Source organism: Leuciscus leuciscus, assembly GCF_965113295.1.
Source record: "Leuciscus leuciscus genome assembly, chromosome: 12".
Taxonomy (NCBI): domain Eukaryota; kingdom Metazoa; phylum Chordata; class Actinopteri; order Cypriniformes; family Leuciscidae; genus Leuciscus; species Leuciscus leuciscus.
Window position 1 is genome coordinate 40550781 of NC_138736.1, and position 27500 is coordinate 40578280.

At 40.3% G+C, this 27500-nt stretch overlaps 3 protein-coding genes across 15 annotated transcripts in view; 1 reads left to right on the forward strand and 2 right to left on the reverse strand.

Annotated features, from left to right (window-relative positions):
• The window catches only part of LOC309511318 (NACHT, LRR and PYD domains-containing protein 3-like), a 249257-nt gene that overhangs the window by 93737 nt on the left and 128020 nt on the right, over positions 1 to 27500 (reverse strand). The window lies entirely within an intron of this gene.
• Positions 1 to 27500, reverse strand: part of LOC309511419 (uncharacterized protein) — a 120630-nt gene that overhangs the window by 51241 nt on the left and 41889 nt on the right. The window lies entirely within an intron of this gene.
• LOC309511339 (eomesodermin-like) lies at positions 19003 to 24524 on the forward strand. The gene is made up of 6 exons (XM_082186524.1): positions 19003 to 19862; positions 20336 to 20490; positions 21135 to 21256; positions 21645 to 21803; positions 21890 to 21951; positions 23372 to 24524. The coding sequence occupies exons 1-6, from the start codon at positions 19138 to 19140 to the stop codon at positions 24147 to 24149; spliced, it is 2001 nt and encodes a 666-aa protein (XP_082042650.1). The 5' UTR covers positions 19003 to 19137; the 3' UTR covers positions 24150 to 24524.

Below are 27500 nucleotides of genomic sequence, written 5' to 3' on the forward strand. Positions count from 1 at the left end.
GGCATAATATGTCACCTTTAAACTGCAAGAAGTAACAATACAAGTCTGACCTGCATCATGATGCAGAAATAACACGCAGTGAACATGCATATATATATAATTCCTGTAAGTGTGTGTGTGTGTGTGCTATTGTGTAAATGAGTATGTGAGCATCAGATGTGAGGGGTGAGCATGAACAGGCAGAGTGAAAATGAAAGCACAGATTTGTGGTGTTCAATGCAGCCCACCACAAATGTCGCACGCTCTCTTTCTCTCTCTCTCTCTGTCTGTGTTTCTTTCTCTTTCCCTGGTTTTGTTGCCTGGTCGTCTCAACACCTCCCACTCTCAGGTTTAGAGGCTCGGTGACCTCATGTAGGACTCCCCCCCGCGCGGGTGGAGGGTGAAGGTGTGATTTCTGAGCTGATTGAAGCTTCTGCATTGAAGCCGTTCTTATTCATCACACACACACACGCGCGGGCACGCACACACACACGCACACGCATCAGGGCTGACGTGACGCGCTGAGCTTTGCCAGGAGGGCCCGTCCCAGCCGTCAGCCCTCACCATCACAAAGGCTTTTCTCAAGTACCCAAACACACCCACACTCTTCAGACAGACGCTAGATGCAGTCCCGAAATCAAGAAGCATTGATAAACTTTTGGTTTCTGGCTCCTTTAAAAACTACAGAATAAAGAGTTCTTTGTGCAACTTAAAAAGGTATTTGATTCATCTCCTTATCTGACAGTTTTCAACTCTAAACTGTCTTAATAACCAATATTTTGGATAATACGGATGATATAATAATCCTCAATATTGATTGCATTAATAATGATCTTCAATATATGGATTGCCTTGATAATATTGCAATAATAATCTTCAACGTATAGATTGCATTGATAATAGTCCTCAATATTTGGATTGCATTGATAATAATCCTCAATATATGGATTGTGTAAGACTTGAGAAATTAGAAAATGCCGGACAGTCTGGTTAAGGAGTGACCAGACCCTGAGAAGACAGGATCTTGCTGGAAATTACCTTTTGAACTCCCCATTTGAGACGAAAGTCTCACCTCCGAGTCATCCTAATCTACATTTCATTCCCTCATCCCTCACCCCTCTCTCTCTCTCTCTCTCTCTCTCTCTCTCTCTCATACTCAGATCACCTGAATTCACCCAAGAAAATACATAGTTTAATGTGAATGATTATCATCGAGTATTACATGTTTAGTATCATTTGAAATGTCTCAGTGCGACTGGTACAAATGTCTCATTTCCAAATAAGTAAAACTAAAGGTAATAAGGTTTTAAGAGTTTAGAGATAACTGGCACACAAAGGAAGGTGGTCTCTAGACAAATGGTCTCCTACACCCCAAAATGTGTCAACTCTGAATGTAAATTCCCATTGTTAGCAGATGTTTCCATGTGAAAGAAGTTTCTGTCTATATAAGGAAATGCAACGAGAAGATCGGGCCTTTCTGTATCTCAGATTCGCCCGTGAGGCTCAGAGTAAGACTGTCAGCCTCATGTATTTCTTAATGTTGGGTTCGCATCTCTTCTCTTTATTCCAGAGCATTTGATGTTTTGTATTGATTATCTTTGAATTGATTATGAAATTGGCATGATACATTTACCTGACATAATAAATTGTTGCATTAGATTATTCTAACTGACTTTGACATTATTTTCATTAAAGAGTTAAAAGGAATAGTCAAACATTCACTCACTTTTAATGATGCACAGATATCATTAAAACCTTTTCATTTATGGAGTCAGATGAAATAATGACAGAATACATATTCAAATGTATTGCATTTAATCAAAAAAATGATTTGCCTTGAGAAAAGATAGTAACACGTAAAGACCTTCCGCGCTGGTCGGATGCTGGACTTTGGGCCGATATCGCGAGCCTACAATTGCATTGATAATAATCCTCAATATATGGATTGCATTAATAATATTGCAATAATAATCTTCAATATAGATTGCATTGATAATAATCCTAAATATTTGGATTGCATTGATAATAATCTTCAAAATATAGACCGCATTGATAATAATCCTCTATATGGATTGCTTGTTTTGCACATTTAACTTATATGAATTGCATGTTTCACAAACACATTTAATATCATAATGGGACACTTTTCAGACTGAAACTAAACATTGTCACTCATAATTTGAATATTGTGAGTGACTTGAGGAAGATTTTGCTTTTAAAAGGAATTATGAAGATAAAGATTTTTAATTTTTAATTTCAACCAAAAATGTAAATTCGGTCATCATTTACCCTTGCGTCGTTCCAATCCTGTATGACTGTATGATATTTTGAAATGTCTTTTTTCTCTCCATACGATGAAAGTCAATGGGGTCCAAATTAAATGATGACTGAATTTTAATTTTGGTGAAAAATCTCTAAAAATATAAAGTGCATGAATTGCAATGCATGTTTAAGGAAATAAATAGATGTAATTATTGATTGATTTCACTTTAACCTAAATCTATTGTACAGTTACTCATACCTTATGACTTAAATTGAATTGAATGAGCATTGAACTGAATTGAACTGAATAACGACACTATTATATACTTTAGACTTGCTTTATAGCTGAATTGAATTTGTTTGATATTTGATGTATTTTGCAACATTAACACTGTTATTTCCATTCTTTACTGTTGCTTTGAAACAATATTGTATAGGATCAGACCTATAGCTGACATCTTTTCTAGTGTGTTTTCTGTAATACTGATGATACAGATATGCATGCAATTGATCTTTGCACCCCCAAAAAGAAAGAAACAATCCTCTCAACCATCTCTGAATCTCCGTGTCGATCTGATTCAATCTCGTGTAGTTGTGCATGAACACCTGAATAAGCAACACGTCTCTCTCTCGATGTGTGCCTGTCATGTGTGTTGCTGTGCGTTTAAAAACACATGCGGTTTGTGGGTAAAGGAGAATCTGGGGGTTGCTACACAACAGATTTGTATTGGAGAAAAAAAAGGACATTAACACCAGGTCTGAGTCCAAACTGGGCCGGCTGTTTCTAGGCTGAGAGGTCCAAATCCTAGAAGCCAAGACCTCTCTCTCTCTCTCTCTCTCTCTCTCTCTCTCTCACACACACACACACACACACACACACAGGCAGCATGTTCAGGGAAGATCGCATGTGTCTGGACTCCCGTCATGGCTAACCTACAAGCACAGAAGGAAACGCAAACACCCAACAGACGATCCAAAGCAACACACTCCTGTCATGTGCTGGTGGAATTTCCCCACAGCAGCTGATCTGAGAACAGCCTGGACTTTCTCTCGCACTACACTTCGCTCGTGGGGCAGCGATTAGTAGTCGTGATTCAAAGGACCACGTTAAGTTGGATAGTTTGAGTATAATTAGATACGATGCATCAGAATGAAACAAAAAGTTTAGAAGCGAGTGCTTTGATTTAGTGGATGGATGGATGGATGGATGGATGGATGGATGGATGGATGGATGGATGGATGGATGGATGGATGGGTGGATGGATGGAGGGATGGATGGATGGATGGATGGAGGGATGGATTGGATTGGATTGAAGGATGGAAGGATGGATGGAGGGATGGATGGATTAGAAGGATGGATGGAAGGATGGATGGATGGATGGATGGATGGAGGGATGGATGGATTAGAAGGATGGATGGATGGATGGATGGATGGATGGATGGATGGATGGATGGATGGATGGATGGATGGATGGATGGATGGATGGATGGATGGATGGATGGATGGATGGATGGATGGATGGATGGATGGATGGATGGATGGATGGATGGATGGATGGTTGGATTAGAAGGATGGATGAATGGATGGATGGAGGGATGGATGGATTAGAAGGATGGATGAATGGATGGATGATGGATTAGAAGGATAGATGAATGGATGGATGGATTAGAAGAATGGATGGATGGATGGATGGATGGATGGAGGAATGGATGGATGGATTAGAAGGATGGATGAATGGATGGAGGGATGGATGGATGGAGGGATGGATGGAGGGATGGATGGATTAGAAGGATGGATAGATGGATGGATTGATTGATTGATTAGAAGGATGGATGGATGGATGGATGGATGGATGGATGGATGGATGGATGGATGGATGGATGGATGGATGGATGGATGGATGGATGGATGGATTAGAAGGATGGATGAATGGATGGATCCATCCCAAAAAAACATTACGTCTATTGAGAGTCCCCATTAAGATAGCTCAGTAAATGAGTGTGTGTCTGTGCGTGCGTGTGTGTGTGTGTGTAAGCGGGTCTGTTTATCAGGAGTGCCTGCTGTCATCGGGCCTGTCGGGTGTGTGTGTGCGGCTGCTGGAGACCCATCTGATCAGCGTCTGAAACTGATCTGAGTCCAGTCGACAGGCGGCCCGTCCAGACTGTTTTACACCATCTCAGATAAATACACAGACCTCTTCTGTCCTGCACCTTCAATATTGAGATTCTCCTCATCAAAGACCAGCGATTCGCCAAGCAAGACGCCACTGATGACAAAGACGTCTATAAATGAAAATATGCTATGTTGGGATGAATCAATATGGAAAATTGGGCCTATACTGAAAATTATGTTTTAATATCAGATAACTGATATAATTGACAGGGTTTCTCTTTTTTAGTGATCAATTTCCAGGACTTTTTCTTTTATATATATAAAAGACAACGATCATCTACTAAACTAATATATTCCTCTCTCCAGAAGTATGTAGAAGACATATAGTTTAAGGCCTTAAAGGGATGGTTCGGAGTAAATCAACCTAGGGTCCTTTGCACCATGACCTCGAGCCAAACACCCCCCAGAAGCCTTTTCTCCCTTGGTTGAACACTATTATAGTTAGAGCTTATTAAGAGATATCAGCCGGATGGGTTAGTGCAGGCGCTAATGGATCCAAGGCTGTATCTGGTAAATTACCCCACTAATAATGCCCAGAATGGAACCAAACTTCTCCAGTAGAACAAATAGGTTCTGTACTCATAAAACGAGGCATTGGAAAGTTTGTAAGTACATCAGGAGTTTATTTAAATAACACTTTCCTGATGGCTCATGCTAACGCTAACCCGGACGTCGACGTCACTTCAGTGGTTTGGGAAAAGTCTGTAAAAGTCCTGACAGAAAGCGATGCATAAGGATGTAGTGTAACGACGCACAGTTCTAGGAATGCACTAATATTTTGTTGGTAGTACCAGTAACAATTATTAGTTAACACTAAGTTGTCAACACTTAATTAATAATAATTCGTCATTACACTACATCCTTATGCATCACTGTCTGTCAGGACTTTTACGGATCCATTAGCGCCTGCACTAAGCCATCCGGCTGATATCTCTAAATAAGCTCTAACTTTAATAATGTTCGACCAAGGGAGAGAAGGCTTCTGGGGGGGTGTTTGGCTCGAGGTCATGGTGCAAAGAACCCTAGGTTGATTTTACTCCGAACCATCCCTTTAACTATAAAACCAGCTCTTTGATAATAGTTCTTAATTATACATTATAACAATTCATCAACGACAGCTGTCACAGGCGACGAGCAATCTAAAAGGACCGACTCATTTAACAGCGCTCTGATCATATTCTCGGACATCGAAAGCTTGCTTTTTAAAGTCCGTGTCCTTTGAAGGATGCAGCCTCTGAATGAGACACTTTCTGATCATTTCTCAGTGGCGTTGATTTAATTTATGATTACAAATAGCTCAGCCCCTCATTCTAAACACGTTCCTGTTTCCCCTATATGCTATATCCCCTATTATGCTATTTTAAAGATTCATAACTGTTTTGGAGTCTCCTACAATACGCATCCAAGGTAAAAAAATAAATTACAAAAAAATACTGTAATCAAGCTGCTCTGTTCTGATTAGTCAGATGACCCAGTCTGCTGTGATTGGTCAGAAACCAACCGCTCATTATCATATCTGAATCTCAGCTCTAGATTCACAGTGATACAAAGAGTAATAATGGCGTAGGTTTTACAGTATCAATCTGATCAAAGTGGATTTGCTTTGTCAGCAGAAAACAGCGTCTTCTCCACATGAACAACACGAACCAAACTCTTCCAGTCTCAGATACAACTACAGTGTTTGAGGGCGGGGCTAAGAGACGCTGTTCAGCCAATCAAGACCATTATGCAAATTAGTTCCAAGCCTACACAGGTTCAGTTGGAATTAAGACTGGAATTACTGGCAGTTCAGAATCGATTCTTTCTTTTAGGAGACAAAAACTCAATTTATCTGCTCTTTGATCTGTGAAACTGTGCAGACATTTTACATTCACAAACAGCTGCATCACACACTACATGAAAGGGGATATATAAAAAAACACAATAGTGGCACTTGATCACACAGAATGCACTAAAAGCACGAACATTACTTGTATTCACCCAACGTTATGATCTTCTGATATTTCCACAATCAGCTGAAGTGAGTGCACTGGTTTGAGACAGAGAGGCCTGGGATTCCCTCTCTCTGTGGGGTCAGTTTTAAAGCAATAAACATGTCTTCATAAGCAGCATATGCCTGAGTAGGCTGAGAGTCAGAGAGATGTGTGTGTGTTTCATAGCGAAAGGTGTAAAAACCTCTGACTCACAGAGACGGGCCTGACGGGCTGCTCCTGCGCTTGAACTGCTGTGGAGAAATGTGTCCGCTCGTTCGTCCCGAAGACAGAGCGGGAGAGAGAGAGACTGGAAATGCAGTTTCTGAGTCAGAGCTGGAGATGTGATAAAAGCCCTGCTTGTTCCCGGATAACAGCACTCGTGAGCCGCCGACACCGGGCCGCATGCGGGAGTCACCGCGTGACCCCTACAAAGTGCACAGACACACACACACACATGCACTCACACTCTCTCTCTCTCACACACACACACACGAGAGAAAAACCTTAGTTAATCTTGGCCAATTAACACGTTTCTCTCAAAACACACTCTGACTGATTTCTGAACCGCATCTACTCTGACTCTTTCTGCAATATTTAGTATGCACACACTGCATCGTATGCAAATATTCTGCAAAAATGTTCTTTGCAAAAAATACGTGCAGTATGCAAAGAATAATGTGTCCCACAATGCAATGTGCTCATCTTGCCCTCTTTCAGATTACAGTGTTGTTTTAGTATCGAGATGTGATATATATATATATTTCGATTTCCAGTTCACATTTTTATTTTAGTTAAAGGTTTGGTAATTTTGTGTGTGTGTGTTTTTGTCATTTTTAATAGTTAATGTTTTTTTTCCTTGTTTTTTTTTATGGCTATATATTTTTTATTGATTTTTATTTCCGTTTTAGTTATTTTAGTACATCAAGTTGAACTAAATGAAAAATTATTTCAGTTACTATTTATTTAATTTAAAATGTTTTATATGTTTTTTAGGTTTTTTTTAGTTAACGAACTAGAAATAATTACAGCTGTGATTTTGATACATTATTTATCGAGACTGACAAAAGTTCAGACATTTTTATGTTTGTATATATATATGTTTATATTATATATGTTTATATATTTTTTTAAATCACAATTTTCTCAGATGCAACTCAATTTTTGACAAAATTTCAAGACTACTTTTTATGGACAGATATTATGTACAATAGTGTTCTAACATAAAATATAAATATAATCTAAAAATATAAAACAGAATGTTAGTACCTGTACGTAACGCAAATAAGGGTGTGTGAAAAAATGATATAAAAAATGTGTTGATTCAGGGTTCAATTATTGCCACATTATTAAAATAATTAATAAAAGTCCTACATACCAACTGAAATAAGTGTAAGTTAAAGCACTAAAAATACTGGGGGGAAAACGAAAATAAAAAGAAATTAAACCTAAATAGCAATATTTAACTAATAAAATGACAAAAGCACATAACAAAAATTACAAAAAATGTTGCTGAAAAACTAATTCAAAGTCTTAATAATTACTATAACAGTATATAAATAAAACCTAAATAACACTAGTGCCAGTGTAAATGCGCACACACACATCACTCTTTCTTCAAAGCATGTATCTGTGGCCTGCGCTGTCAAACTTTTAGCACCTGTCATCCTGCGGCCCGCCGGTCGATGTCTTCAGCGTTCTGAGAGGAGAGAGAGATCAGAGGCGAGAAACGGGTCAGGCCCGGCCCGGGGTCACACAGAGGTCAGCTCCGGTTAGGAGGCCAAACCTAAACTAAACGGGACCCGACAGAAACGGTGCTTCACAAATCCGGTCCGTCTCATGCATGAGGTTATCCGTGGAAAGCTGATACTCAGGACTCATCCGTGTGTTTTTTAATGGTATTATGTGGTTCCCTTGGATGAATACAGGAGATGAGATCGAACGTTCCTTCAGCAGACGCGGCCAAACCCGCAGAATATTCAATCCGCAATCTGCATTTGTGCATATACGCACATCTAATCCACTGGCTTTATTGTGTTATTTTGTCATCTTAGAGAGACTGGGCTTCAAAAATATCATGCAATTCCCCAGATGTGCTTTAGAACAAACACCGAATTTCATTTTATTTTGGAAAAGGAGTTTGTTCATGCAAAAGCCATCATGTTCTTCATGCAAAACTATCATATGGCTTTAAAAGATATAGTGCACGAGTTGCTTTTGTTATTTTCGAAACTTGATAGCATCTGTTCACATTGAATGAACAATTCGCAATATATCTTCCTTTCAGGAAGAAGTGTGTAAATAATGGCAGAATTCTAATTTATAATGACAATTTATTACTTTAAATGTTATATTGGCCTTTTAACTGGTAGTACAGTATGAAAAGGACCAGACTGGATTAAACAGCTGAATTTTCACAACATTAATTATCAAAGAAAAGCATTTTACAGAGGCCTTGATTAGTATTAAAGAGAGTTCACCCAATAATGATTAAAAAACAAATAAATCAATAAATTCTTACACTTATGCTGTTTTAACCCCAACTGCATTTCTTTCTTTGTTTTTCTGTGGAACATAAAAGAAGATATTATGAAGACAAAACAACTTTGGACCCCATTCACTTTCAATGTGTGCACGAAAATACCCACTGAAACATGTTTCAAAATATCTTGTTTTGTGTTCTATAGAAGAAAGAAAGTCATATAGTGAGTAAATGGTCACAAAGTTCAAATTTTTGACTGATTTACTCCTTTAAATGACATTTGGTTGATAAAAAGGGGTGAAACAGAGAGAAACTGGACAAGATTAACGGGTCTAAAACTCACATCGCCCGACATATCAGAGAACATGTACAAAAGTCATTATTTACTCACTGTCATGTTGTTCCAATCCAGTGTGCATTTCTTTTTCACAGAAACATCATTGGACCCCATTGACTTTCACTGTATGGACAAAACAACAGACATTTTTCTTATAATCTTCTGTGTTTTTAACACAAAAAAGAAAGTCATGATGGCATTATGAGATGATTTACTCCTTCAAATGTTATGGTTGGTCTTTTCACTTATAGTACAGTAGGAAAAGGATAAGACTGAATGAAAAAGAGAGAAACTAAAACAATCACCATTTACTCAGCATCATGACTTTCCAATTTTCTTTCATACATACATTTCATACATTTATTTTTGTGAACAAACTTAAACTGTGGAAAGCAACATGGACTTTTACTGCATGGACAGAAAAGCATTTCTCATATCGTATTTTAAGCAGAAGAAAGTCACAGAGGTTTGGAAGGAGTAAATGATGACAGAACTGGCACTTTCGGGTGAACTCTCCCTTTCAGCGTTGATTTGTTTGAGGCTTGTGTTACGTGGAGTCCAGGAACATTTAGGGGTCACTTGACGTTACTGAACATTTACACAAAAAGCTCTGACAGCAAACAGGCATCGGATACTCAATGAGCGCTGACTGAAAACACTGACATTCATCTCTTTAAAGAGCGAGTGTCACTGACCTTCATGTGCAAATAAATCCTGATCCCAGAAAACAGGGAACGTTCTCCCAAAGTTATGAACAAACGTTCTTCCAGTAACATTAATGCGCTTGTTCAAAGTTATCTGGTCTTTGATATTATTCCTCAAAACGTTAGCACAAATCGTTCATGGAAGTTTGTTTTCTGAAGCGTTTCAGTTGGAATGATCGTCTAACATTTTTTGAATGTTACTTGTTTCGGAATGTCGGAATGTTCAGAGAACATTCAAATGTAACACTCTCATAATGATGGCAGAATGGAATGTTCTCTTAACATACGTTTAACTTTTGATTTCTTTAAACTGGACGTTCTGAACGTTCTGAGAACATTCAGAGATGACGTTTAAATGGGAACGTTATTTAAAGGGATAGTTCACCTAAACATTCTGTCAGTAATTACTCTCCCTCATGTTGTTCCAACCCCGTAAGACTTTCGTTCATCCTCGGAACACAAATGAAGATATTTTTGATGAAATCTGAGAGCTGTCTCACTCCTCCGTAGGCTTCTAGGTAATCGATATCTGCCATCCCAGAAAGTTAGTAAAGACATCGTTAAAATAGTCCAAGTGACTACAATGACTCAACCTTAAGTTTATCAAGCGACGAGAATACTTTTTGGGCGAAAAAATAAAATAAAATACCGACTTTATTCAACTCTTCATGTTCTTCTGTGTGTTCCTCTGAGTGAGTTCACGTATTGTAACAGCGCAGCGCTTCTGGGTTGTACGTCAGAACGCAGGCTCAATATTGGCCAGCATCACACGCATCACACACATGACAGCCAATCGTGAACCTGCGTTCTGACGTACAACCCAGAAGCGCTGCGCTGTTACAATACGTGAACTCACTCAGAGAAACACACAGAAGAACAAACTAAATAAACTAAAAAGTTGAATAAACTAAAAAGTATTCTCGTCGCTTGATAAACTGAAGGTTGAGCCACTGTAGTCACTTGGACTATTTGAACAATGTCTTTACTAACTTTTCTGGGATGGCAGATATCGATTACATAGAAGCCAATGGAGGAGTGAGACAGCTCTCAAATTTCATCAGAAATATCTTCATTTGTGTTCCGAGGATGACCGAAAGTCTTAGGGGTTGGAACAACATGAGGGAGAGCAATTACTGACAGAACTTTCATTTTTGGGTGAGCCTTTAATATTGTTCTCAAAACGTTGGCACAAATTGTTCATGGGAGGTTTTTTAGTTGGATGTTTGTCTAATATTTATTTGACTTGTTTCGGAATGTCGGAATGCTCAGAGAACATAACATTCTCATAACGATTGCAAAATGGAATGTTCCCTTAACGTTGGTTTTAAAACTGGACGTTCTTAGCACATTCAGAGATGCCGTTCTCCTCTGTGTGTTGTCTGGGACATGGCAGACGAGAGCAGGTGAAAGCAGACGCGAGCGCAGACGAAACACACTAATGGCTCAGTTTCTCAGCTCGCCTCCCGCCGCGGCTCTCAGCATCGAGATCCTCTAATGAGACGTACGGCGTTAATCCTGTCAACGGCGTTCATGAATCTAGCGCCGAGCAAAGGCTTCAGCGGCCGATCGCATCATAAAGCAGGAATGCAACGCTTTCATGTGCTGATGGACTCTGACAACAGTTCCTTCCCCTCGAAGGTGACCCCTGACCTCTGGCCACCGGGGGTCACTCAGCTTTTATGGGTGGCCACAGAACATGGCGAACGGGTCAGAACGGGAGCGGGTTTACGAGGAAACGTAAACTTTGGGCTGCGTTGGAATGAATCTATGCGTACGAGCCGTAATTCAACTTTATTTGGTTTTCTGGTAGTCTTGAGAGATGGAAACGCTCCTCTAAAACCCATCCGTGCTCCTCGTGACTAAGAGTGCTGCGCTTTTATCGGCTGTTTTATGGAGGTTTGTACAGTCGTCTGTGAAATACACCTAGCAGTTAAATATAACGCTAATGAATGAAACTAATGTAATGACTCTGCAGGAAATTGCTAAATAACATTTCACTCAGTGAAGATTTTTAATAATGACAGATAGATAGATAGATAGATAGATAGATAGAGGGATGGATGGAGGGATGGATTGGAGGGATGGAGGGGTGGAGGGATGGATGGATGGATGGATGGATGGATGGATGGATGGATGGATGGATGGATGGATGGATGGATGGATGGATGGATGGATGGATGGAGGGATGGAGGGATGGATGGAGGGATGGATGGAGGGATGATTGGATGGATTGAGGGATGGACTGGATGGATGGATGGATGGATGGATGGATGGATGGAGGGGTGGATGGATGGATGGATGGATGGATGGATGGAGGGATGATTGGATGGATTGAGGGATGGACTGGATGGATGGATGGAGGGGTGGAGGGATGGATGGAGGGATGATTGGATGGATTGAGGGATGGATGGATGGATGGAGGGGTGGAGGGGTGGATGGATGGATGGATGGATGGATGGATGGATGGATGGAGGGATGGATGGAGGGATGATTGGATGGATGGAGGGGTGGAGGGATGGATGGATGGATGGATGGAGGGATGGGCTGGATGGATGGATGGATGGATGGAGGGATGGACTGGATGGATGGAGGGGTGGAGGGATGGATTGATGGATGGATGGATGGATGGATGGATGGATGGATGGAGGGATGGGCTGGATGGATGGATGGATGGATGGATGATGGATGGATGGATGGATGGATGGAGGGAGGGATGGATTGGATTGGATGGATGGATGGATGGATGGAGGGATGGACTGGATGGATGGATGGATGGATGGATGGATGGAGGGATGGATTGGATGGATGGATGGATGGAGGGAGGGATGGATTGGATGGATGGATGGAGGGATGGGCTGGATGGATGGATGGATGGATGAGTGGAGGGAGGGATGGATTGGATGGATGGATGGAGGGATGGGCTGGATGGATGGATGGAGGGATGGATTGGATGGATGGATGGAGGGATGGACTGGATGGATGGAGGGGTGGAGGGATGGATGGATGGATGGAGGGATGGGCTGGATGGATGGATGGATGGATGGATGGATGGATGGATGGACTGGATGGATGGATGGACTGGATGGATGGATGGAGGGATGGATGGAGGGAGGGATGGAGGGATGGACTGGATGGATGGACTGGATGGATGGACTGAATGGAGGGATGGATGGATGGATGGATGGATGGATGGATGGATGGATGGATGGATTGGATGGATGGATTGGATGGATGGATGGATGGATGGATGGATGGATGGATGGATGGATGGATGGATGGATGGATGGATGGATGGATTGGATGGATGGATGGATGGATGGATGGATTGGATGGATGGATGGATGGATGGATGGATTGGATGGATGGATGGATGGATGGATGGATGGATTGGATGGATGGATGGATGGATGGATGGATGGATGGATTGGATGGATGGATGGATGGATTGGATGGATGGATGGATGGATGGATGGATGGATGGATTGGATGGATGGATGGATGGATGGATGGATTGGATGGATGGATGGATGGATTGGATGGATGGATGGATGGATTGGATGGATGGATGGATGGATTGGATGGATGGATGGATGGATGGATGGATTGGATGGATGGATGGATGGATCTAACGAGGTGTTGACATCAGTTTGAGGGTAAACATATGTCCAGTCTGTCATCATCTGACCTCAGTAACGGAGCCGCGGTTTGATTCGAACATTTAGCGACGGCAGCGCAAGGCCTGCGCTCATACACCACTGTCACGTCACGAGTGCATGAGGAGGAGAGACATGACAGGTCAAAGGTCACGTGTGCATGAAGAGTAGTGACACAAAGGTCACGAACGCCTGGACGGTGACTGTCCAGATTAATAGCGAACAATATAATTTTCAGTATTTTTCATTTATTTTGCTATTTAAAATACATGTATATCTAGTCCTTTTAGGCCTTTTTATTGCCTGCCAATCAAAAATCATTATTCTAATCAGTAAAAGCATGTTTTTTTCCCTTCATGTTTGTATAAATTGTAAAGTTTAAAACAACTGCAGACATGCTTTTAAGAAAAAACATTTATAATATTAATTATAAGCTTGATCTATACAGCACCTACTAAACAATATTTACAAAGTTATGTTATTCATTTTTCATGTACATAAATAAGTGTTTAATGTGCATTTCATACCACAGCAGAAGTCTATGTGGTGTTTTTAATATGCTTTAAGATTAAGACAAACCATGTGTAAATTCATAAGTCGACAGCATTGCTGAGTATTTCCTCCTTAAAACTGCAGTGAACCAAAGACAGTCTCAAACACACGCTTTGAAATCGCTGGTGTTTCTGACGTCACAAACTACCTTGTAACCAATCAGATCAACGTGTGATCGTCAACCAGTGGATCTCTGAGCTGAGTGAGTGAGTGGAGGCGGGGCTCATTTACATATTCATAGAACAGTGCATACTAAATGAGGCAAGGGTGTCGAGTTACATTCAAGATATTTTAAGGCATAAAGAAATTTTTTCAAGCTTAAATATGTAATTTCGTTGATCAGAGATGAGTTTTAAGGGATACAATCATGGACTTCAAATCAGTGTGACTGACCCAGATCTGTGTGAACTGCACTGAAAGGCGCTGAAAATACTCACAGTTTGCGTTTGGAAAATTAAAAATGTGTCGTGATTCTTCAAGATCCCAAATCTTCCACCAAAGCCTCCGAGAGTTACAAAAGAACATTTAAGACTATTACCGTCCCTTATGTATCTGTCCCGTCTAAAAGCACAGTATTGATTTTGAGTGACCCTGATTCACCCGCAGCCTTTCGCCCGACTCTCTCTCTCTCTCTCCGAGCGAGAGAGAGAGAAAACAAGGGAGGGAAATAAAGACTGGGTGGCATTTCCAGTCAATAATAAAATGAGAAAGACGCTTTCAGAGGCGGAGGAGTGTTGAGGGGACGCGGCGGGGCCCTCGGGGGCCGAAACAGACATCTTGCGCCTGGTCACCGAGGTCCCAGACCGGAGAGGACAGCAGACTCTTATTTCCTCCTCAGGCTGGCAGCCAATCAGTTTCCAGCTGAGTTCCAGCCCCCCTCTCTGTCTTTTCACAGATTTTTAGCCCCTTTTCCCCAAATTCTTCACACATCTCTAGATTGCACACATGCAAACACACATACACACACACATCCCCTGCTCATAACACACATCTGCACATGGGTAATACAGTATTATGAAGCGTAAATATACAAAGCAATAAAACAAAGCAACTTGCAAATTTCCAGATTGAAGCTGTTGATTTAAGGAATAATGTGAAAACATTAGGATGCATATATGATTGGCTAATAAAGCAATAAATTAAAGCAACTTCTGAATCAAGCTTTGCTATTTTTCATTACATTCATATAATCTTCCAGCTTACATATACTATAAACTTCCAGATTTCAATTTGAAGCTGTTGATTTAAGGAATAATGTGAAAACATTAGGATGCATATGATTGGCTACATAAAGCAACACAATAAAGCAACTTCCGAATCAAGCTTAGATTTCATCACATCTGAATGAAGCTGCAAATGCTGTTGATTTAATGAATAATGCAAAAACATTTAAACGGCATTATGATGCATATGACTAAAGCCTCTCATGCACTTTCAAAGCTTATTTTATCATCGGCATTAATTCATCTTTTAATTTCACGGCAGCAACACTCTTAAAAATAAAGGATCCAAAACGTTCTTTTTTTTTAGTGATCAACATTTACAAAATCTAAAGAACCTTTTGTGGAATTGGAAGATTTTGTATGGAACCATCGATGCCATTAAAAAGCCTTTATCTTTACGAGTGTGTAAATGCTGGTCTGAAAGCTGGAAGCAGAACTCAGTATTCTGCACGGAGAACTCGTTCTCATCTCAATATTCCTCTTAGCTGGGAGCTAATCCTTGTGAATCTCACACCTTAAAAACTACAAGGCACTTGGGACCCGGGATCTGTCAGGTGAGAACGCATAATCATTCCTGTGTGTGTGTGTGTGTGTTTCGCAGGTGCTCTGTGTGGATCGTCTTTACATCACACCTTCTCATACCATCAGTTGAGATCATTTCAGGATTTGATTTCATAATTTAGACACAGCGACTGAGCTGAAACGACGAGGCGACGTGAGCCGGAGTCTGAATCAAACTTTGCTTTTCATTGCATTCATAATGAATGAGTATGAACTTCCAGATTTGAATATTGGATTCTTGATTTAAAGTCGGCATGAAACAGAAGTTGCGCTAGTCTTTTCTTCTCTATTGTGCCGTAACGCTTCTGGAACAAGAACAAATGTGGGCGGGGCTTGATTTTGTCAGTGGGAATTGATTGGATGGTTGTGCTTTCCTATTGGCTGATCTCATGTGAGTGACAGGTTGCCCCGCCCACATCATGAGAGAAGAGAAGATGCTGTTATTCTGATTCAAGATTACCAGGAACATGAATTTAAAACAATAATGATGTGCACGGATAAACACTGCAATATTCCATTACAAAAACACGAATCATTGATTTTGATTTCATGGTGACTTTAAGGAAAAATGTGTCTTTTCTTACACATGAGAGCTGGGCACATGCGACCCTAAAATCATATTAGTATTAATAATATCTCCTTTAAAGCTAATAAAATTAGGTCAGGTGGACCAAATAGGCCTATGTATATTTCAAGTGTGAAAAGGTTAATGGTTGACAGTGTTATTTTTGAGTAGCCTAATATAATCACAACCTGTGACTTATTAAATGTATCACAGACTCTCTTTAATTTAGCATGCAGCCCATGGCTGTCATCAAGGAGTTTTAATTACAATGCCGAGCTAAAGAGAGTCAGTGGATGGGTTTGATGAGGACACCCGGTGGGTTTTTCATTAAAGAGCGCTCGCGCTGAGCGTGTGACCCTTTCCGGGTAACCGACCATTATCGCCACCCGGTCCGCGTGGTTCCGTATCGTTATAAAGAACGCAAAGCAGCGATTCCGTGCGTTTGTCCCTCTCTCTCACTCTCTCTCTCTCTCTCTCTTTTATCAGATTTGAGGTACAGAAGGGTTTTAATAAGGCGGTGTCTATCCGCCCGGCTGTCTCTTCCTTCTCGATCACCGGTTCCTTCACACGGAAAAATAATTGGCCGGTTTCCCTGAGCTTGGAAAGAGGTTGAGCCGGGTGGGATTTGCCTTTCCCCCGCCCCTCTCTTTTTATAACCACCGCCTGATGATAAAGACAATCAGATATTACCTTATGGTGAACTGGGGCTCAATTGTTTTTCCATCTGTTGACCTGGGTGGTGTTTTCTTTTTTTTCCGCGTTTTGAAAATGTGTTCAGACATTGTTTGCATCGTGCATACGTTTTGATAAATACAACCTGCGTGTTTCGAGCTCAATTTCACAATTTTAAATAACGCAATGTTTCGCTTTGAAGATTTAAACGTAGGCTATAATAATAATAAATGCATGGTGTTTAATAAACAAATACGACTATTTTATAAATAAAGACTTTGTTCAGTAGCTTAAAGCAGTCATTTATGATTATTATTATTATTTAGGAATTATAAACATCAATTAAACTTTAATTAATAGATTTATCCCTTTTTATTATTATTTCTGAAATTAAGTAGGCTAAAAAAAATGAATAAATGCACTTATTATATTTACTCTAACAAAAGAAAAATATATATAAATATAGGCAATTTATTTTAAAAACTGAGTATATTTGTATTTATAGGCTACTGTTATTAAAGGTGCAGGTTTTTTAAGAACTCCTCAGGTGACGCAAGCGCGCGCGCCTCACTCACTCACCTCGTGCACGCTGAAAACATTCTCCTGCAGGGTTTCGTCCGAATCATGAAGACGCTGAAACAGAGTTCACAGTAGAAGTACACATTAGAACACGTAGATTAGGCACCTAAATATGTAAATACACAATACGTTTTTTAGACGGGGAATGCTTTGGGTAAATGCACGTTAAAATCTCACGGAATTTGTGAACGTTTACTTGTGCGTGAACAGAACTTACGCTGCGGCTCGAGCTCGTTCAAATCTGAGCGCTTTCTGGACTCCAGTGCTGAAAAGATTGAGCCCATACACACTGAACCGGAGAGGGGTGAACTTTAACCCCCGCGACACGAGCAACTCAAGGCATGGCGGTGCTGACTGACAGTCTGTGGTGAGTTTGCTTTCCTCATTAATCGTTTGTTAATTATTTGGGTTGCCAAGTTCAGTCGAGCTCAAGTGTATTTAGATCAACCGCTCTCAGGTCAGCCTGGAGGACTCGTTAATTGTTTTGTTTTCAGTGCATCAAAAATGGGTGTCAATCCACTTCCAAGTTCCTCAGTGGGTTCAATGTCAGTCTCAAATTAACACTCATTAATTGGCTTGAAGCGAATTTTGAAACGTTCTATGATAAGTATGTTTTTAGTCAAAACCTAGATGCATTCCAAGTAAATATAAAACACATTGTTATTATTAATAATAATAACACCCACTTACCAGGGCCAGGTGTTTAAGTCAATACAAAAATCACTCTTAAAAATGTAGGTTCCAAAAAGAGGGTTTTCGATGCAATAATAGAAGAACCATTGGTTCCCCAAAGAACCTTTCAGTGAAAAGCTCTTAAGAAAAAAATGTTTTCCTTATAAGTGTACAAAACATTTTAATAATCTAAAAAACCTTTTTCCACTATTATGAACCTATAACTCTAAAAAAAAAAAAAGCTGGGTTGTTTCAAAACGTTTGGGTCAAATATGGACAAACCCAACCGTTGATATAAAATTATGTGAATTTTTTTTAAACCCGGCTGGTTTTGTCCACATTTAACCCAAACATCGTTAAAACAACCCAGCTTTTTTGTGCAATGGAAAGGGTTTCATTGATGCTAAAGGTTTTTGGAACCATCATTATTTATTTAAGCGTGTAGAAGCCTTAAATAAATAAAAAAGAGAAAGTGATATGTTTTTAATAGTAGGCATATTAAAACGAAAGCCTCTGAGCCAATGAGAAAATGGTCAGAACGCACGAATTGCAAAGGCTCCGCCCCTTCGAGTGAGATGGAATATATAAACTCTCTCAAACAATTCTGTCACTCACAGATTACAGTTGAAAATCCGGAGGTGTCGCTTCAGAGGTCAAACTGCGGGGCGCACGGAGCCTCGTCCTGGTGTGATCTACTTATTGATCTCGACCAGCTTTTGATTGATCCTCATCCCCGTATCAGTGTATTGAAGAATGCAGTTAGAAAGCATCCTCCCTGGCGCATCTGTAAACTTACCCAAGACCTTCTATAACCTGTCGACGTCCTCCGAGAGCACCAGCAACAGCCCGGGGTCAACGCAGATCGATTTTCAGGACATGGACCGGACAGATTCCGAGCAGAGCTCCGGTGCCAAGAAGTTCTTAAGTGGCGGGAACACGCTGATGGATGAGGCGGACACCGAGAGCTTCACCGGGACTAAAGCAACAGCGGCAGCCGCTGCACCGGACGCGCGGAAAACTTCTCCGGTAATCGGTGGAGATGACGAGCTGTCCAGCGCGCGCCGCTACAACATCGACGAACTTGGCACTGATCGTTATTTCATATCATCTTCCCAACCGAGCTCCGACGTGACCAACCCGTGCTCTCTCTTCCCGTACGGGGGCCAGACCGGCTCGGTGTACAGTGGCTCGAACGGGTCCAGGTATTCGTCTTCTCTGCATTACGGCTCGGTTCTTCCACCCGCCGGGTTCTCATCCGCCGTGTGCGCCAGTCGGAGTCAGTTTGGAAGCGGCTATCAGTTCGGACAGGGTCCCGGGTGCCTGTACCCGTCCTATCCCGGACCGGGCTCCAGTTTGAGCTCGATGCCCATCCCGGGTTCGGGCTCCGCGACCAGGGCGCAGGTGTACCTGTGTAACAGACCGCTGTGGCTCAAATTTCACCGCCATCAGACTGAGATGATCATCACCAAACAGGGCAGGTAATGTCGAGAAGTTCATGAGCTCACTCTAAAAAAACTAAACCGCTGGGTTGTTTCAACACGTATTTGGGTCGAATATGGACAAATCCAACCGTTAAGTTAATTGTAATTTTTAAACCCAACGGTTGTTTTTAAATTCAAATTTTAAACCCAACGGTTTCAAATTCAAATTTTAAACCCAACGGCTGTTTTTTTTTTCCATATTTGACCCAAACATGGGCTGAAACAACCCAGCGTTTTTTAGAGGGCTGATTTTGCAGAAAAAAGAAAAAATGCTGTTAAACTTTTGCTTTAAAATGATTAAGTAATTTAGAACATAAATGTATAATAATTTAGAGCGTGCATGGTTTAAAATGTAATTTTAACAGGAAAAAACGTGCAACATTTTAATAAAATTATAAGATGTATTTTAATAACGAATATTCCTTTCGAATCCGTCATTCTTAATTATTTATTAATAATCATATTCGCAGGCGAATGTTCCCCTTTCTAAGTTTTAACATCACTGGACTGAACCTGACGGCGCATTATAATGTGTTTGTGGAGATTGTTCTGGCCGATCCGAACCACTGGAGGTTTCAGGGCGGGAAATGGGTGACCTGCGGGAAAGCGGACAACAACATGCAAGGTGAGGAAAGAGTTTCAGCAACATGACAACATGTTATTTCTACAGTTAAACGTGTTGTTAGGGGTTTTTTCTTCTCCTGGAAAATATAAATTAAATTTAACTCGAGTAGGATATGGCCTTTATGATCAAATGCAGCCAAAAACTAAATTAGATATTTGTTGTTTTTTTATCTTGAGTGGGATTTTAATCTTTCGATGTTGGTATAAAAAAAATTGGTTAGATATATAGAATCTTCCGTAATATAATTATGAATGTATGATTATTGCCAACGACGCGTGAAATTCAACGAATTAATTCAAACAATTTGAAAGCTAAAACGAACGTTATGGTTTGTGCGCGCGATTGTTTTTATTACCTTATTTAAATTTCGATATTTTTTCACACTTTAACATGTCATTTCGTTTTAAAATGAAAGCAGTTTCAATGCAATGAAAGAAGTTTCGCATTTAATATGAGCGATTTGCAGCGATGACACGCGGGGGTGGACGTGTTATTCTCCTATGTGTATTAGAATTATTCAAAACAAATCGCTCTTAGTCATGATGCATCTGTTTTACACCAGTGCAAAAGTTCTCAGCTTTATTTAGCCCAACTAATAATTTAATAAGACAAAACATTAATGTTCTACATGTGTTTTTGTGTAGGAAACAAGGTTTATGTTCACCCTGAATCACCAAACACTGGGGCACACTGGATGAGACAAGAAATATCATTCGGGAAACTGAAGCTAACCAACAACAAGGGTGCAAATAACAACAATACTCAGGTAATCCAAATCACTCTGTTAAAGAAGTTGAGCAGTGCTCTATGTTCATGTGTTAGGTTCAATTGTGGATGGAAAACATTATAGACACGCGTGAACTTCATTGTTTATTAGACTTTTTTTTGTTGCAAAAAAAACAAACAATGCTGGAGAGCAATGTTCTTAAACTCTGAATGCATTTAGCATATTAACGGAAAACCTTTGAATAGTACTTTATTTTGAATGTATTTTAGTTCATGTTGCAGCGGTCTTGCACATTTTAAAGATGAGTGTGTGTGGAAGTTTCTTCAGGTCTTCGGTGTGGGTTTGACACCTACAGCAAACGCTGGCCATGAACTCTGCACAAACAATGACGCTGTGTGTGTGTGTGTGTGTGTGTGTGTTAAAATAGATGATCGTCCTCCAGTCCCTGCATAAGTACCAGCCTCGACTGCACATTGTGGAGGTGACAGAGGATGGTGTGGAGGACATGAGCAGCGAAGCCAAAACCCAAACCTTCACCTTCCCAGAGAACCAGTTCATCGCTGTAACGGCTTACCAGAACACAGACGTAAGCAGAAACACAGCCACAGCTCCTTTCAGCCACTTCTGCTTTTGTGCCGCTTCTCAACTCCTCGTCTTTGTGTTTAATTGCAGATCACACAGCTTAAGATCGACCACAACCCCTTCGCAAAAGGCTTCAGGGACAATTATGATTCGTAAGTGCCTTTCGAACAACCGTCCCTGACTGAGAAGTGCCAAACACATTATTGCTGACTGAATTATGAAAACAGCCCAAAAATATGAGGGTGTTCCTTTCGTTCACTACATTTTATAAACGATGACTCTCAAACCTTTCTTTTTAACAAAAACATTGGACATTTTTTGTAAGGTACATGAGTCTGGTTTCATTCTGTGTGTGTTTATGCTACAGTGCAGACTTGATCAAATCCAGTAGTATGAATACTGGTAAAGTAGGACTTTGGCATTATGGTAACACTCAAATATAAGGTTCCATTAGTTGATGCATGAACTAAATTTATTTAACAATGAGCAATTCGTTACAGTATCTACTAAAAACTTTAATGTTAGTTCATGTCAGCTCTGGTCCATTAAATACAACTTTTAATTCTAGTAATGTATTAGTAAATGTTGAAATTTAAGAATTATTATTCATGGTTCATACTAATGTAAAGTGTTGCCATTTATATTTGCATATTACATTATACAATATTTCTGTAGTGAAGATCTTTAGATTTAGCAAGGTTTCCCAAAGAACCTTTCAGTGAAAAGTTCTTAATATATATATATATAGATTATTTTTATAATCTAAAAGACCTTTTTCCACTATAATGAACCTTTCACTCTAAAAAATGCTGGGTTGTTTCAACACACGTTTGGGTCAAATATGGACAAACCCTGATTTAAAATTAAGTGGAATTTTTTAACAGTTTGTTTTTAAATTCAATTATTTTATTTTTTTAACCAAACTGTTTTTAAATTCAGTTTTTAAACCCAACTGTTGTTTTTGTCCATATTTAACCCAAACATCAGTTAAAACAACCCAGCATTTTTTGTCCAATGGAAAAGGTTTTATTGATGCTGAAGGTTTTTGGAACCATCAATATTTATGTAAGCATGTAGAAGCCTTAAATAAAAAAAAGAGAAAGTAATGTTTTGAATACAGGTAAAGTGGGACTTCATGCAATATGGTAACACTTCAATATAAGGCTCCATTAGTTAATGCATTAACTAAAATGATCTAACAGTGAGCAATTCATTACAGTATCTACTAAAACTGTTAGTTCATGTCAGCTCAGGTTCATTAAATAATATGAACAGATACAACTTTTAATTCTAGTAAATGTTAAATGTTTTAAGAATTATTATTCATGATTAGTCGCCTACTAATGTAAAGTGTTGCTATTTATATTTCTACATTGAATTATAAAAAAAGAGAGGGAGAAAGTAATATGTTTTGAATAAAAGTAAAGCAGGACTAACACTTCAATATCATGTTCCCTTAGTTAATGCATTAACTAAAATGATCTAATAGTGTGTCTACATTGACTCTTGTTAAAGAATGCAATGCGACAAATCGCTAACAGTCTCTCTTTCTCTCTCTCTCTCTTCTCTCAGGATGTACACGGCTCCAGAGAGCGACAGACTGACGCCCTCTCCTACTGATTCTCCGCGGTCGCACCAGATTGTCCCCGGCGCCCGCTATGCAATGCAACCCTTCTTCCAAGACCAGTTTGTAAACAACCTGCCACAAAACCACCGCTTCTACGGCAGCGAGCGCGCCGTGCCGCAAACCAACGGCCTGCTTTCCCCTCAGAGCGAAGACTCGGCCTCCGGCGCGGCTTCGGCTCAGCGCTGGTTCGTAGGGCCCGTCCAACAGAGCAGTGCATCCAGCAAACTGGACCTGTCCTATGACAGCGAGTACTCGGCGTCCAGTCTCCTGCCGTACGGCATTAAACCGCTTCCGCTGCAGAGTCCTCACGCGCTCAGCTACTACCCCGACTCCGCCTTCGCGTCGATGGCGGCCGGTTGGAGCAGCAGGAGCTCGTATCAGAGGAAGATGACCACCGGCTTGCCCTGGTCACCTCGACCGAGTCCTCCGGCCTACACCGACGACCTGTTGACCTCTAAAGACAAGCTTCAGGACGAGGGCTCCACCTCGGCCCCGACCGCCGGCTCCACCGCCCCCTGGATGGAGGCTCCGCCGGTTCTGAAGGTCGTCGACTCGGGCGACGCAAGCGGATACGCCATGGCATGTAAGAGGAGGCGCGTTTCGCCCGGCGGATCCAGTACGGACGCTTCGCCCACTATAAAGTGTGAGGACTTGAGCTCGGAGGAGTACAACAAAGAGAGCCATAAAGCCATGGGTTATTACGCCTTCTATACAAGCCCTTAAGAACTGCTTTCCAGATAATTTATCAATTCTCTCTTTATCTCTTATTTTGTTTGAAGTGATCTATGTTGTGTTTTTAATCTTTTAATCTGCAAGTGCCAAAGCTTTCGTGCCACCCCAGTTGTGCTTGTTTATTTGTGAAATACATAAGCTTCTTTTTGGGTTTTTTTTTACTTTGTATTCTTTTTAAAGCATGCCCTTTTTAATCTTATTTTTATAAGGCGGCCATAATGTGAAATTTTTTTTTTCTTTTTTCTTCTTCCTTTTATTTAAGATCCCTCTGTTGTACAGTATTTGTGCACTTTAGATTGTGATGTATCTTGTACAAATGTTCTCATGGCACTGTTATGAAAGGTGAAATAAAATGTGCTTTTCATACTTTCTTTGTCTGTGTTTCTCTGCTGAATGTTTTATTTAACGAAAATGTATTTTAAAACTCCACGTATTCATGGACTTTATTTATAACGAAAAATAAATAAACTTAACGAAAATTAAATTCGTTCATTTACATAACGTTGTCTTGTTTTAAACGGTCAATTTCTAACGTTTACATTTTCATAAATAATCGGCAATTTTGCGGAGCGAGCAAAACATTTGTAAAGTACAGAAAAGTTTTTTTTTCGTTGTTTTTAAAATGTAACTAATAATGTGAATTCTTACATTTAAACGTTTTACAGCCATTTAAGAAATAAACACAATTTGTGTAATAAACCAAAGATGCGTGTTATTTATTTATTTTTCAATGAAGTTAAGGTTTTATTTTATCTTTGACTAATAATGTTCTAAATAATTCGAAACCAATCTTTGTACTGAACAATCGTGCATTCTCTAAGAACTCAGTTTCAATCCACCACAAACGCACCGTTATGTCGTTATTTGAAGGCGCGCGTCTCGTTTTTCTTTATTTTGACCGTGCTCTGTCAAACAGGAGTTTGTCGCCTGTATATTCAGAAGCTTTTCCCGGAGTTATTTCGGATCATACGAAACGCATTTCTGGGTGAATGTGACAGAGGAAGTCACTGCGGTTCCTCATTTTGTGTTTTATGGCCACTATTTTCTGCGCTTTAGTTGAAAGTGACACAAATACATTTTCCTTTCCAGCCCCAGCTAAACACATTTAGAAGCGTTTCTGTACAGAGACCGCACAATCTTACTTCCATTGCATTAAATAGTTCAACATTATGTCCAAGAACTACAACACATTTACATTATGTTCAAACCGGCAACAGAAGCATCTTAAAAATAAGGGATGGATCGGATGCATTTCCAGCCTATAATTGTGATGAAGCGCAGCTAAAAAAGTTCACTTTGCAAAACCAGCTGTTTTTAAAAAGCCCTTTAATAGAAGAAATTAAAACCTGATGCATTAATATCATTAAACACCCTTCATTTTTTAAGACCTACATTTTTGACACATGCAATTTTCTTAATTGAGGAGGCAAGTGACTTCCTTCCTGCTATATTTTTCGGAAGAGGCTCAAATGAGAGTGTGAAAATTACGCATCAAATATGAGAAAACGGTCGAGCTGATAAACTTCCTAAGCAAGATGCACGAGGATGGGCCTCATGATCGCCATGGTTAAGGAGAATTGCACATTCTGTCTGTCAGCTCGCAATCCTTCCTCATCAGCGAATCCCTCTTGAGTTCATTTCAATGCCCCGGTATTTTTAAGTCTAATGAATTCTGTTGTCAGACTTCTTGACAGAAAGCGAAGACTCCGACTAACTCCAATTAACACCTTCTAATGATGCTGAGCTCCTGATGGCGCTGAGATCATCTGCCCCGGGCGGGTACTGATGGGGGTAGCGGGGCTATAAATGTTCTGTGTTCCTTCAACACTCGTGTCAGCGAATCCCACACCGGATCACCGAGATCACGGGCTCTTTTTACTTCCTGAGTCTTAGAAGACAAAGTATGACGGTTTAAATATGAAAACAATGTGTTAATAAATACAGTAGTCAACATATGAGCTGGATCAAAGCCTTTCATCATGAATTTTGAACAATAGGCCTACCCGTTCTTTGTCTTGGGACAACTTTGATGGACATTTTTGATCCACTTCAAATGTTGGCTTCTGTGTTTCTGTCTTTATTGTGTTTCTTCCAGACCAGTCCATGTCTGTTAGCTTTGACCTATGCACCTTATTTTTAACCTTATAACCAATGTGCGAGACTTCCGGTGTCATTCCCTCCCAGTTTTTTTTACCTGTCCAAAATAGCTTACTTTCGTTTTGGATATCATGAAAAAAATTGGATATGGGTATTCATATATAAGATGGATATGCTTGTGTACTTCTAAAAGATGACAAAATAATGCTAGTGTTGCACATTTTAAAATTACTGACCAAAACTATTGATGACATCATCTTTTTTTTGTACCAAAACTCTAGATTAAGAATGTCCCTCCTCAACATCATACAGTATTGCCTCTTCCTAGCAGTATAGCAAATGCAACACAAACTAAAGGTATAGGCCTCAAGACTTTTAACATGTCCCGTCTTAAAGGTACAGTAAGCGATTTATGAGAAGCTGATCAGGGCTGCATTTCCCAAAAGCATCGTAAGCCTTAGTTGATCGTGGAACAATTGCCACCAATGGTCTCTATACAATCAATATAGGCTTACGATGCTTTTGGGAAACACAGCCCAGGACGGAGCACCAAAACACACCTGTAGCCAATCAGCAGTAAGGGGCGTTTCCACTTATGATGGGGGAGATGCGTTGCATATAAGCGCCAACCTTCCGGTCTTAAACTGTAATTCATCGACTGGCTTCTAGAGACCGGCTCCAAAAGAGAGTCAATCCCATAAACCCCCATGCTAAAATGCTTTACAACTTTACCAACTTTAATGCCAACTTTACAGCAGAAAAAAACATATTTACAGCCTGGTACAAAAAGTGGTTTTGGTCTATATAGTTCATTTTGCCCTTCATGACGACTGTGAGGGGGGTGAATTTTTTTATAACGCATCCGTTTAAATTATATTAAGCCTTAAAGTTCTGCATAATTAAGGGCGTGGCCACTTGAGTGACAGGTGGATTGCTGCTGATGTCACTACTAGCCGTTTGTCTTCTGTCTGTTAGCGTCACGTCACCTCAGCTAATCCGCCTCGCTGCACATTTTCGTTTATCCGGGAGTGACACGCTGCCAAGATGGCGACCACTGGCTCCGCCCACTTTGGGCTTTAAAAACGCTCTTCAGGGGGTGTTTGGGGGTGGAGCTATCAAGATGAGATCCTATTGGGAAGGGGTGTGTTTTGGTGATTTCAAATATCAACAGCCTTTCTCAGAAATTGCTTACTGCACCTTTAATTTCTTCAACAGGTAACACCTCATCAACATCAAACTGTGCTC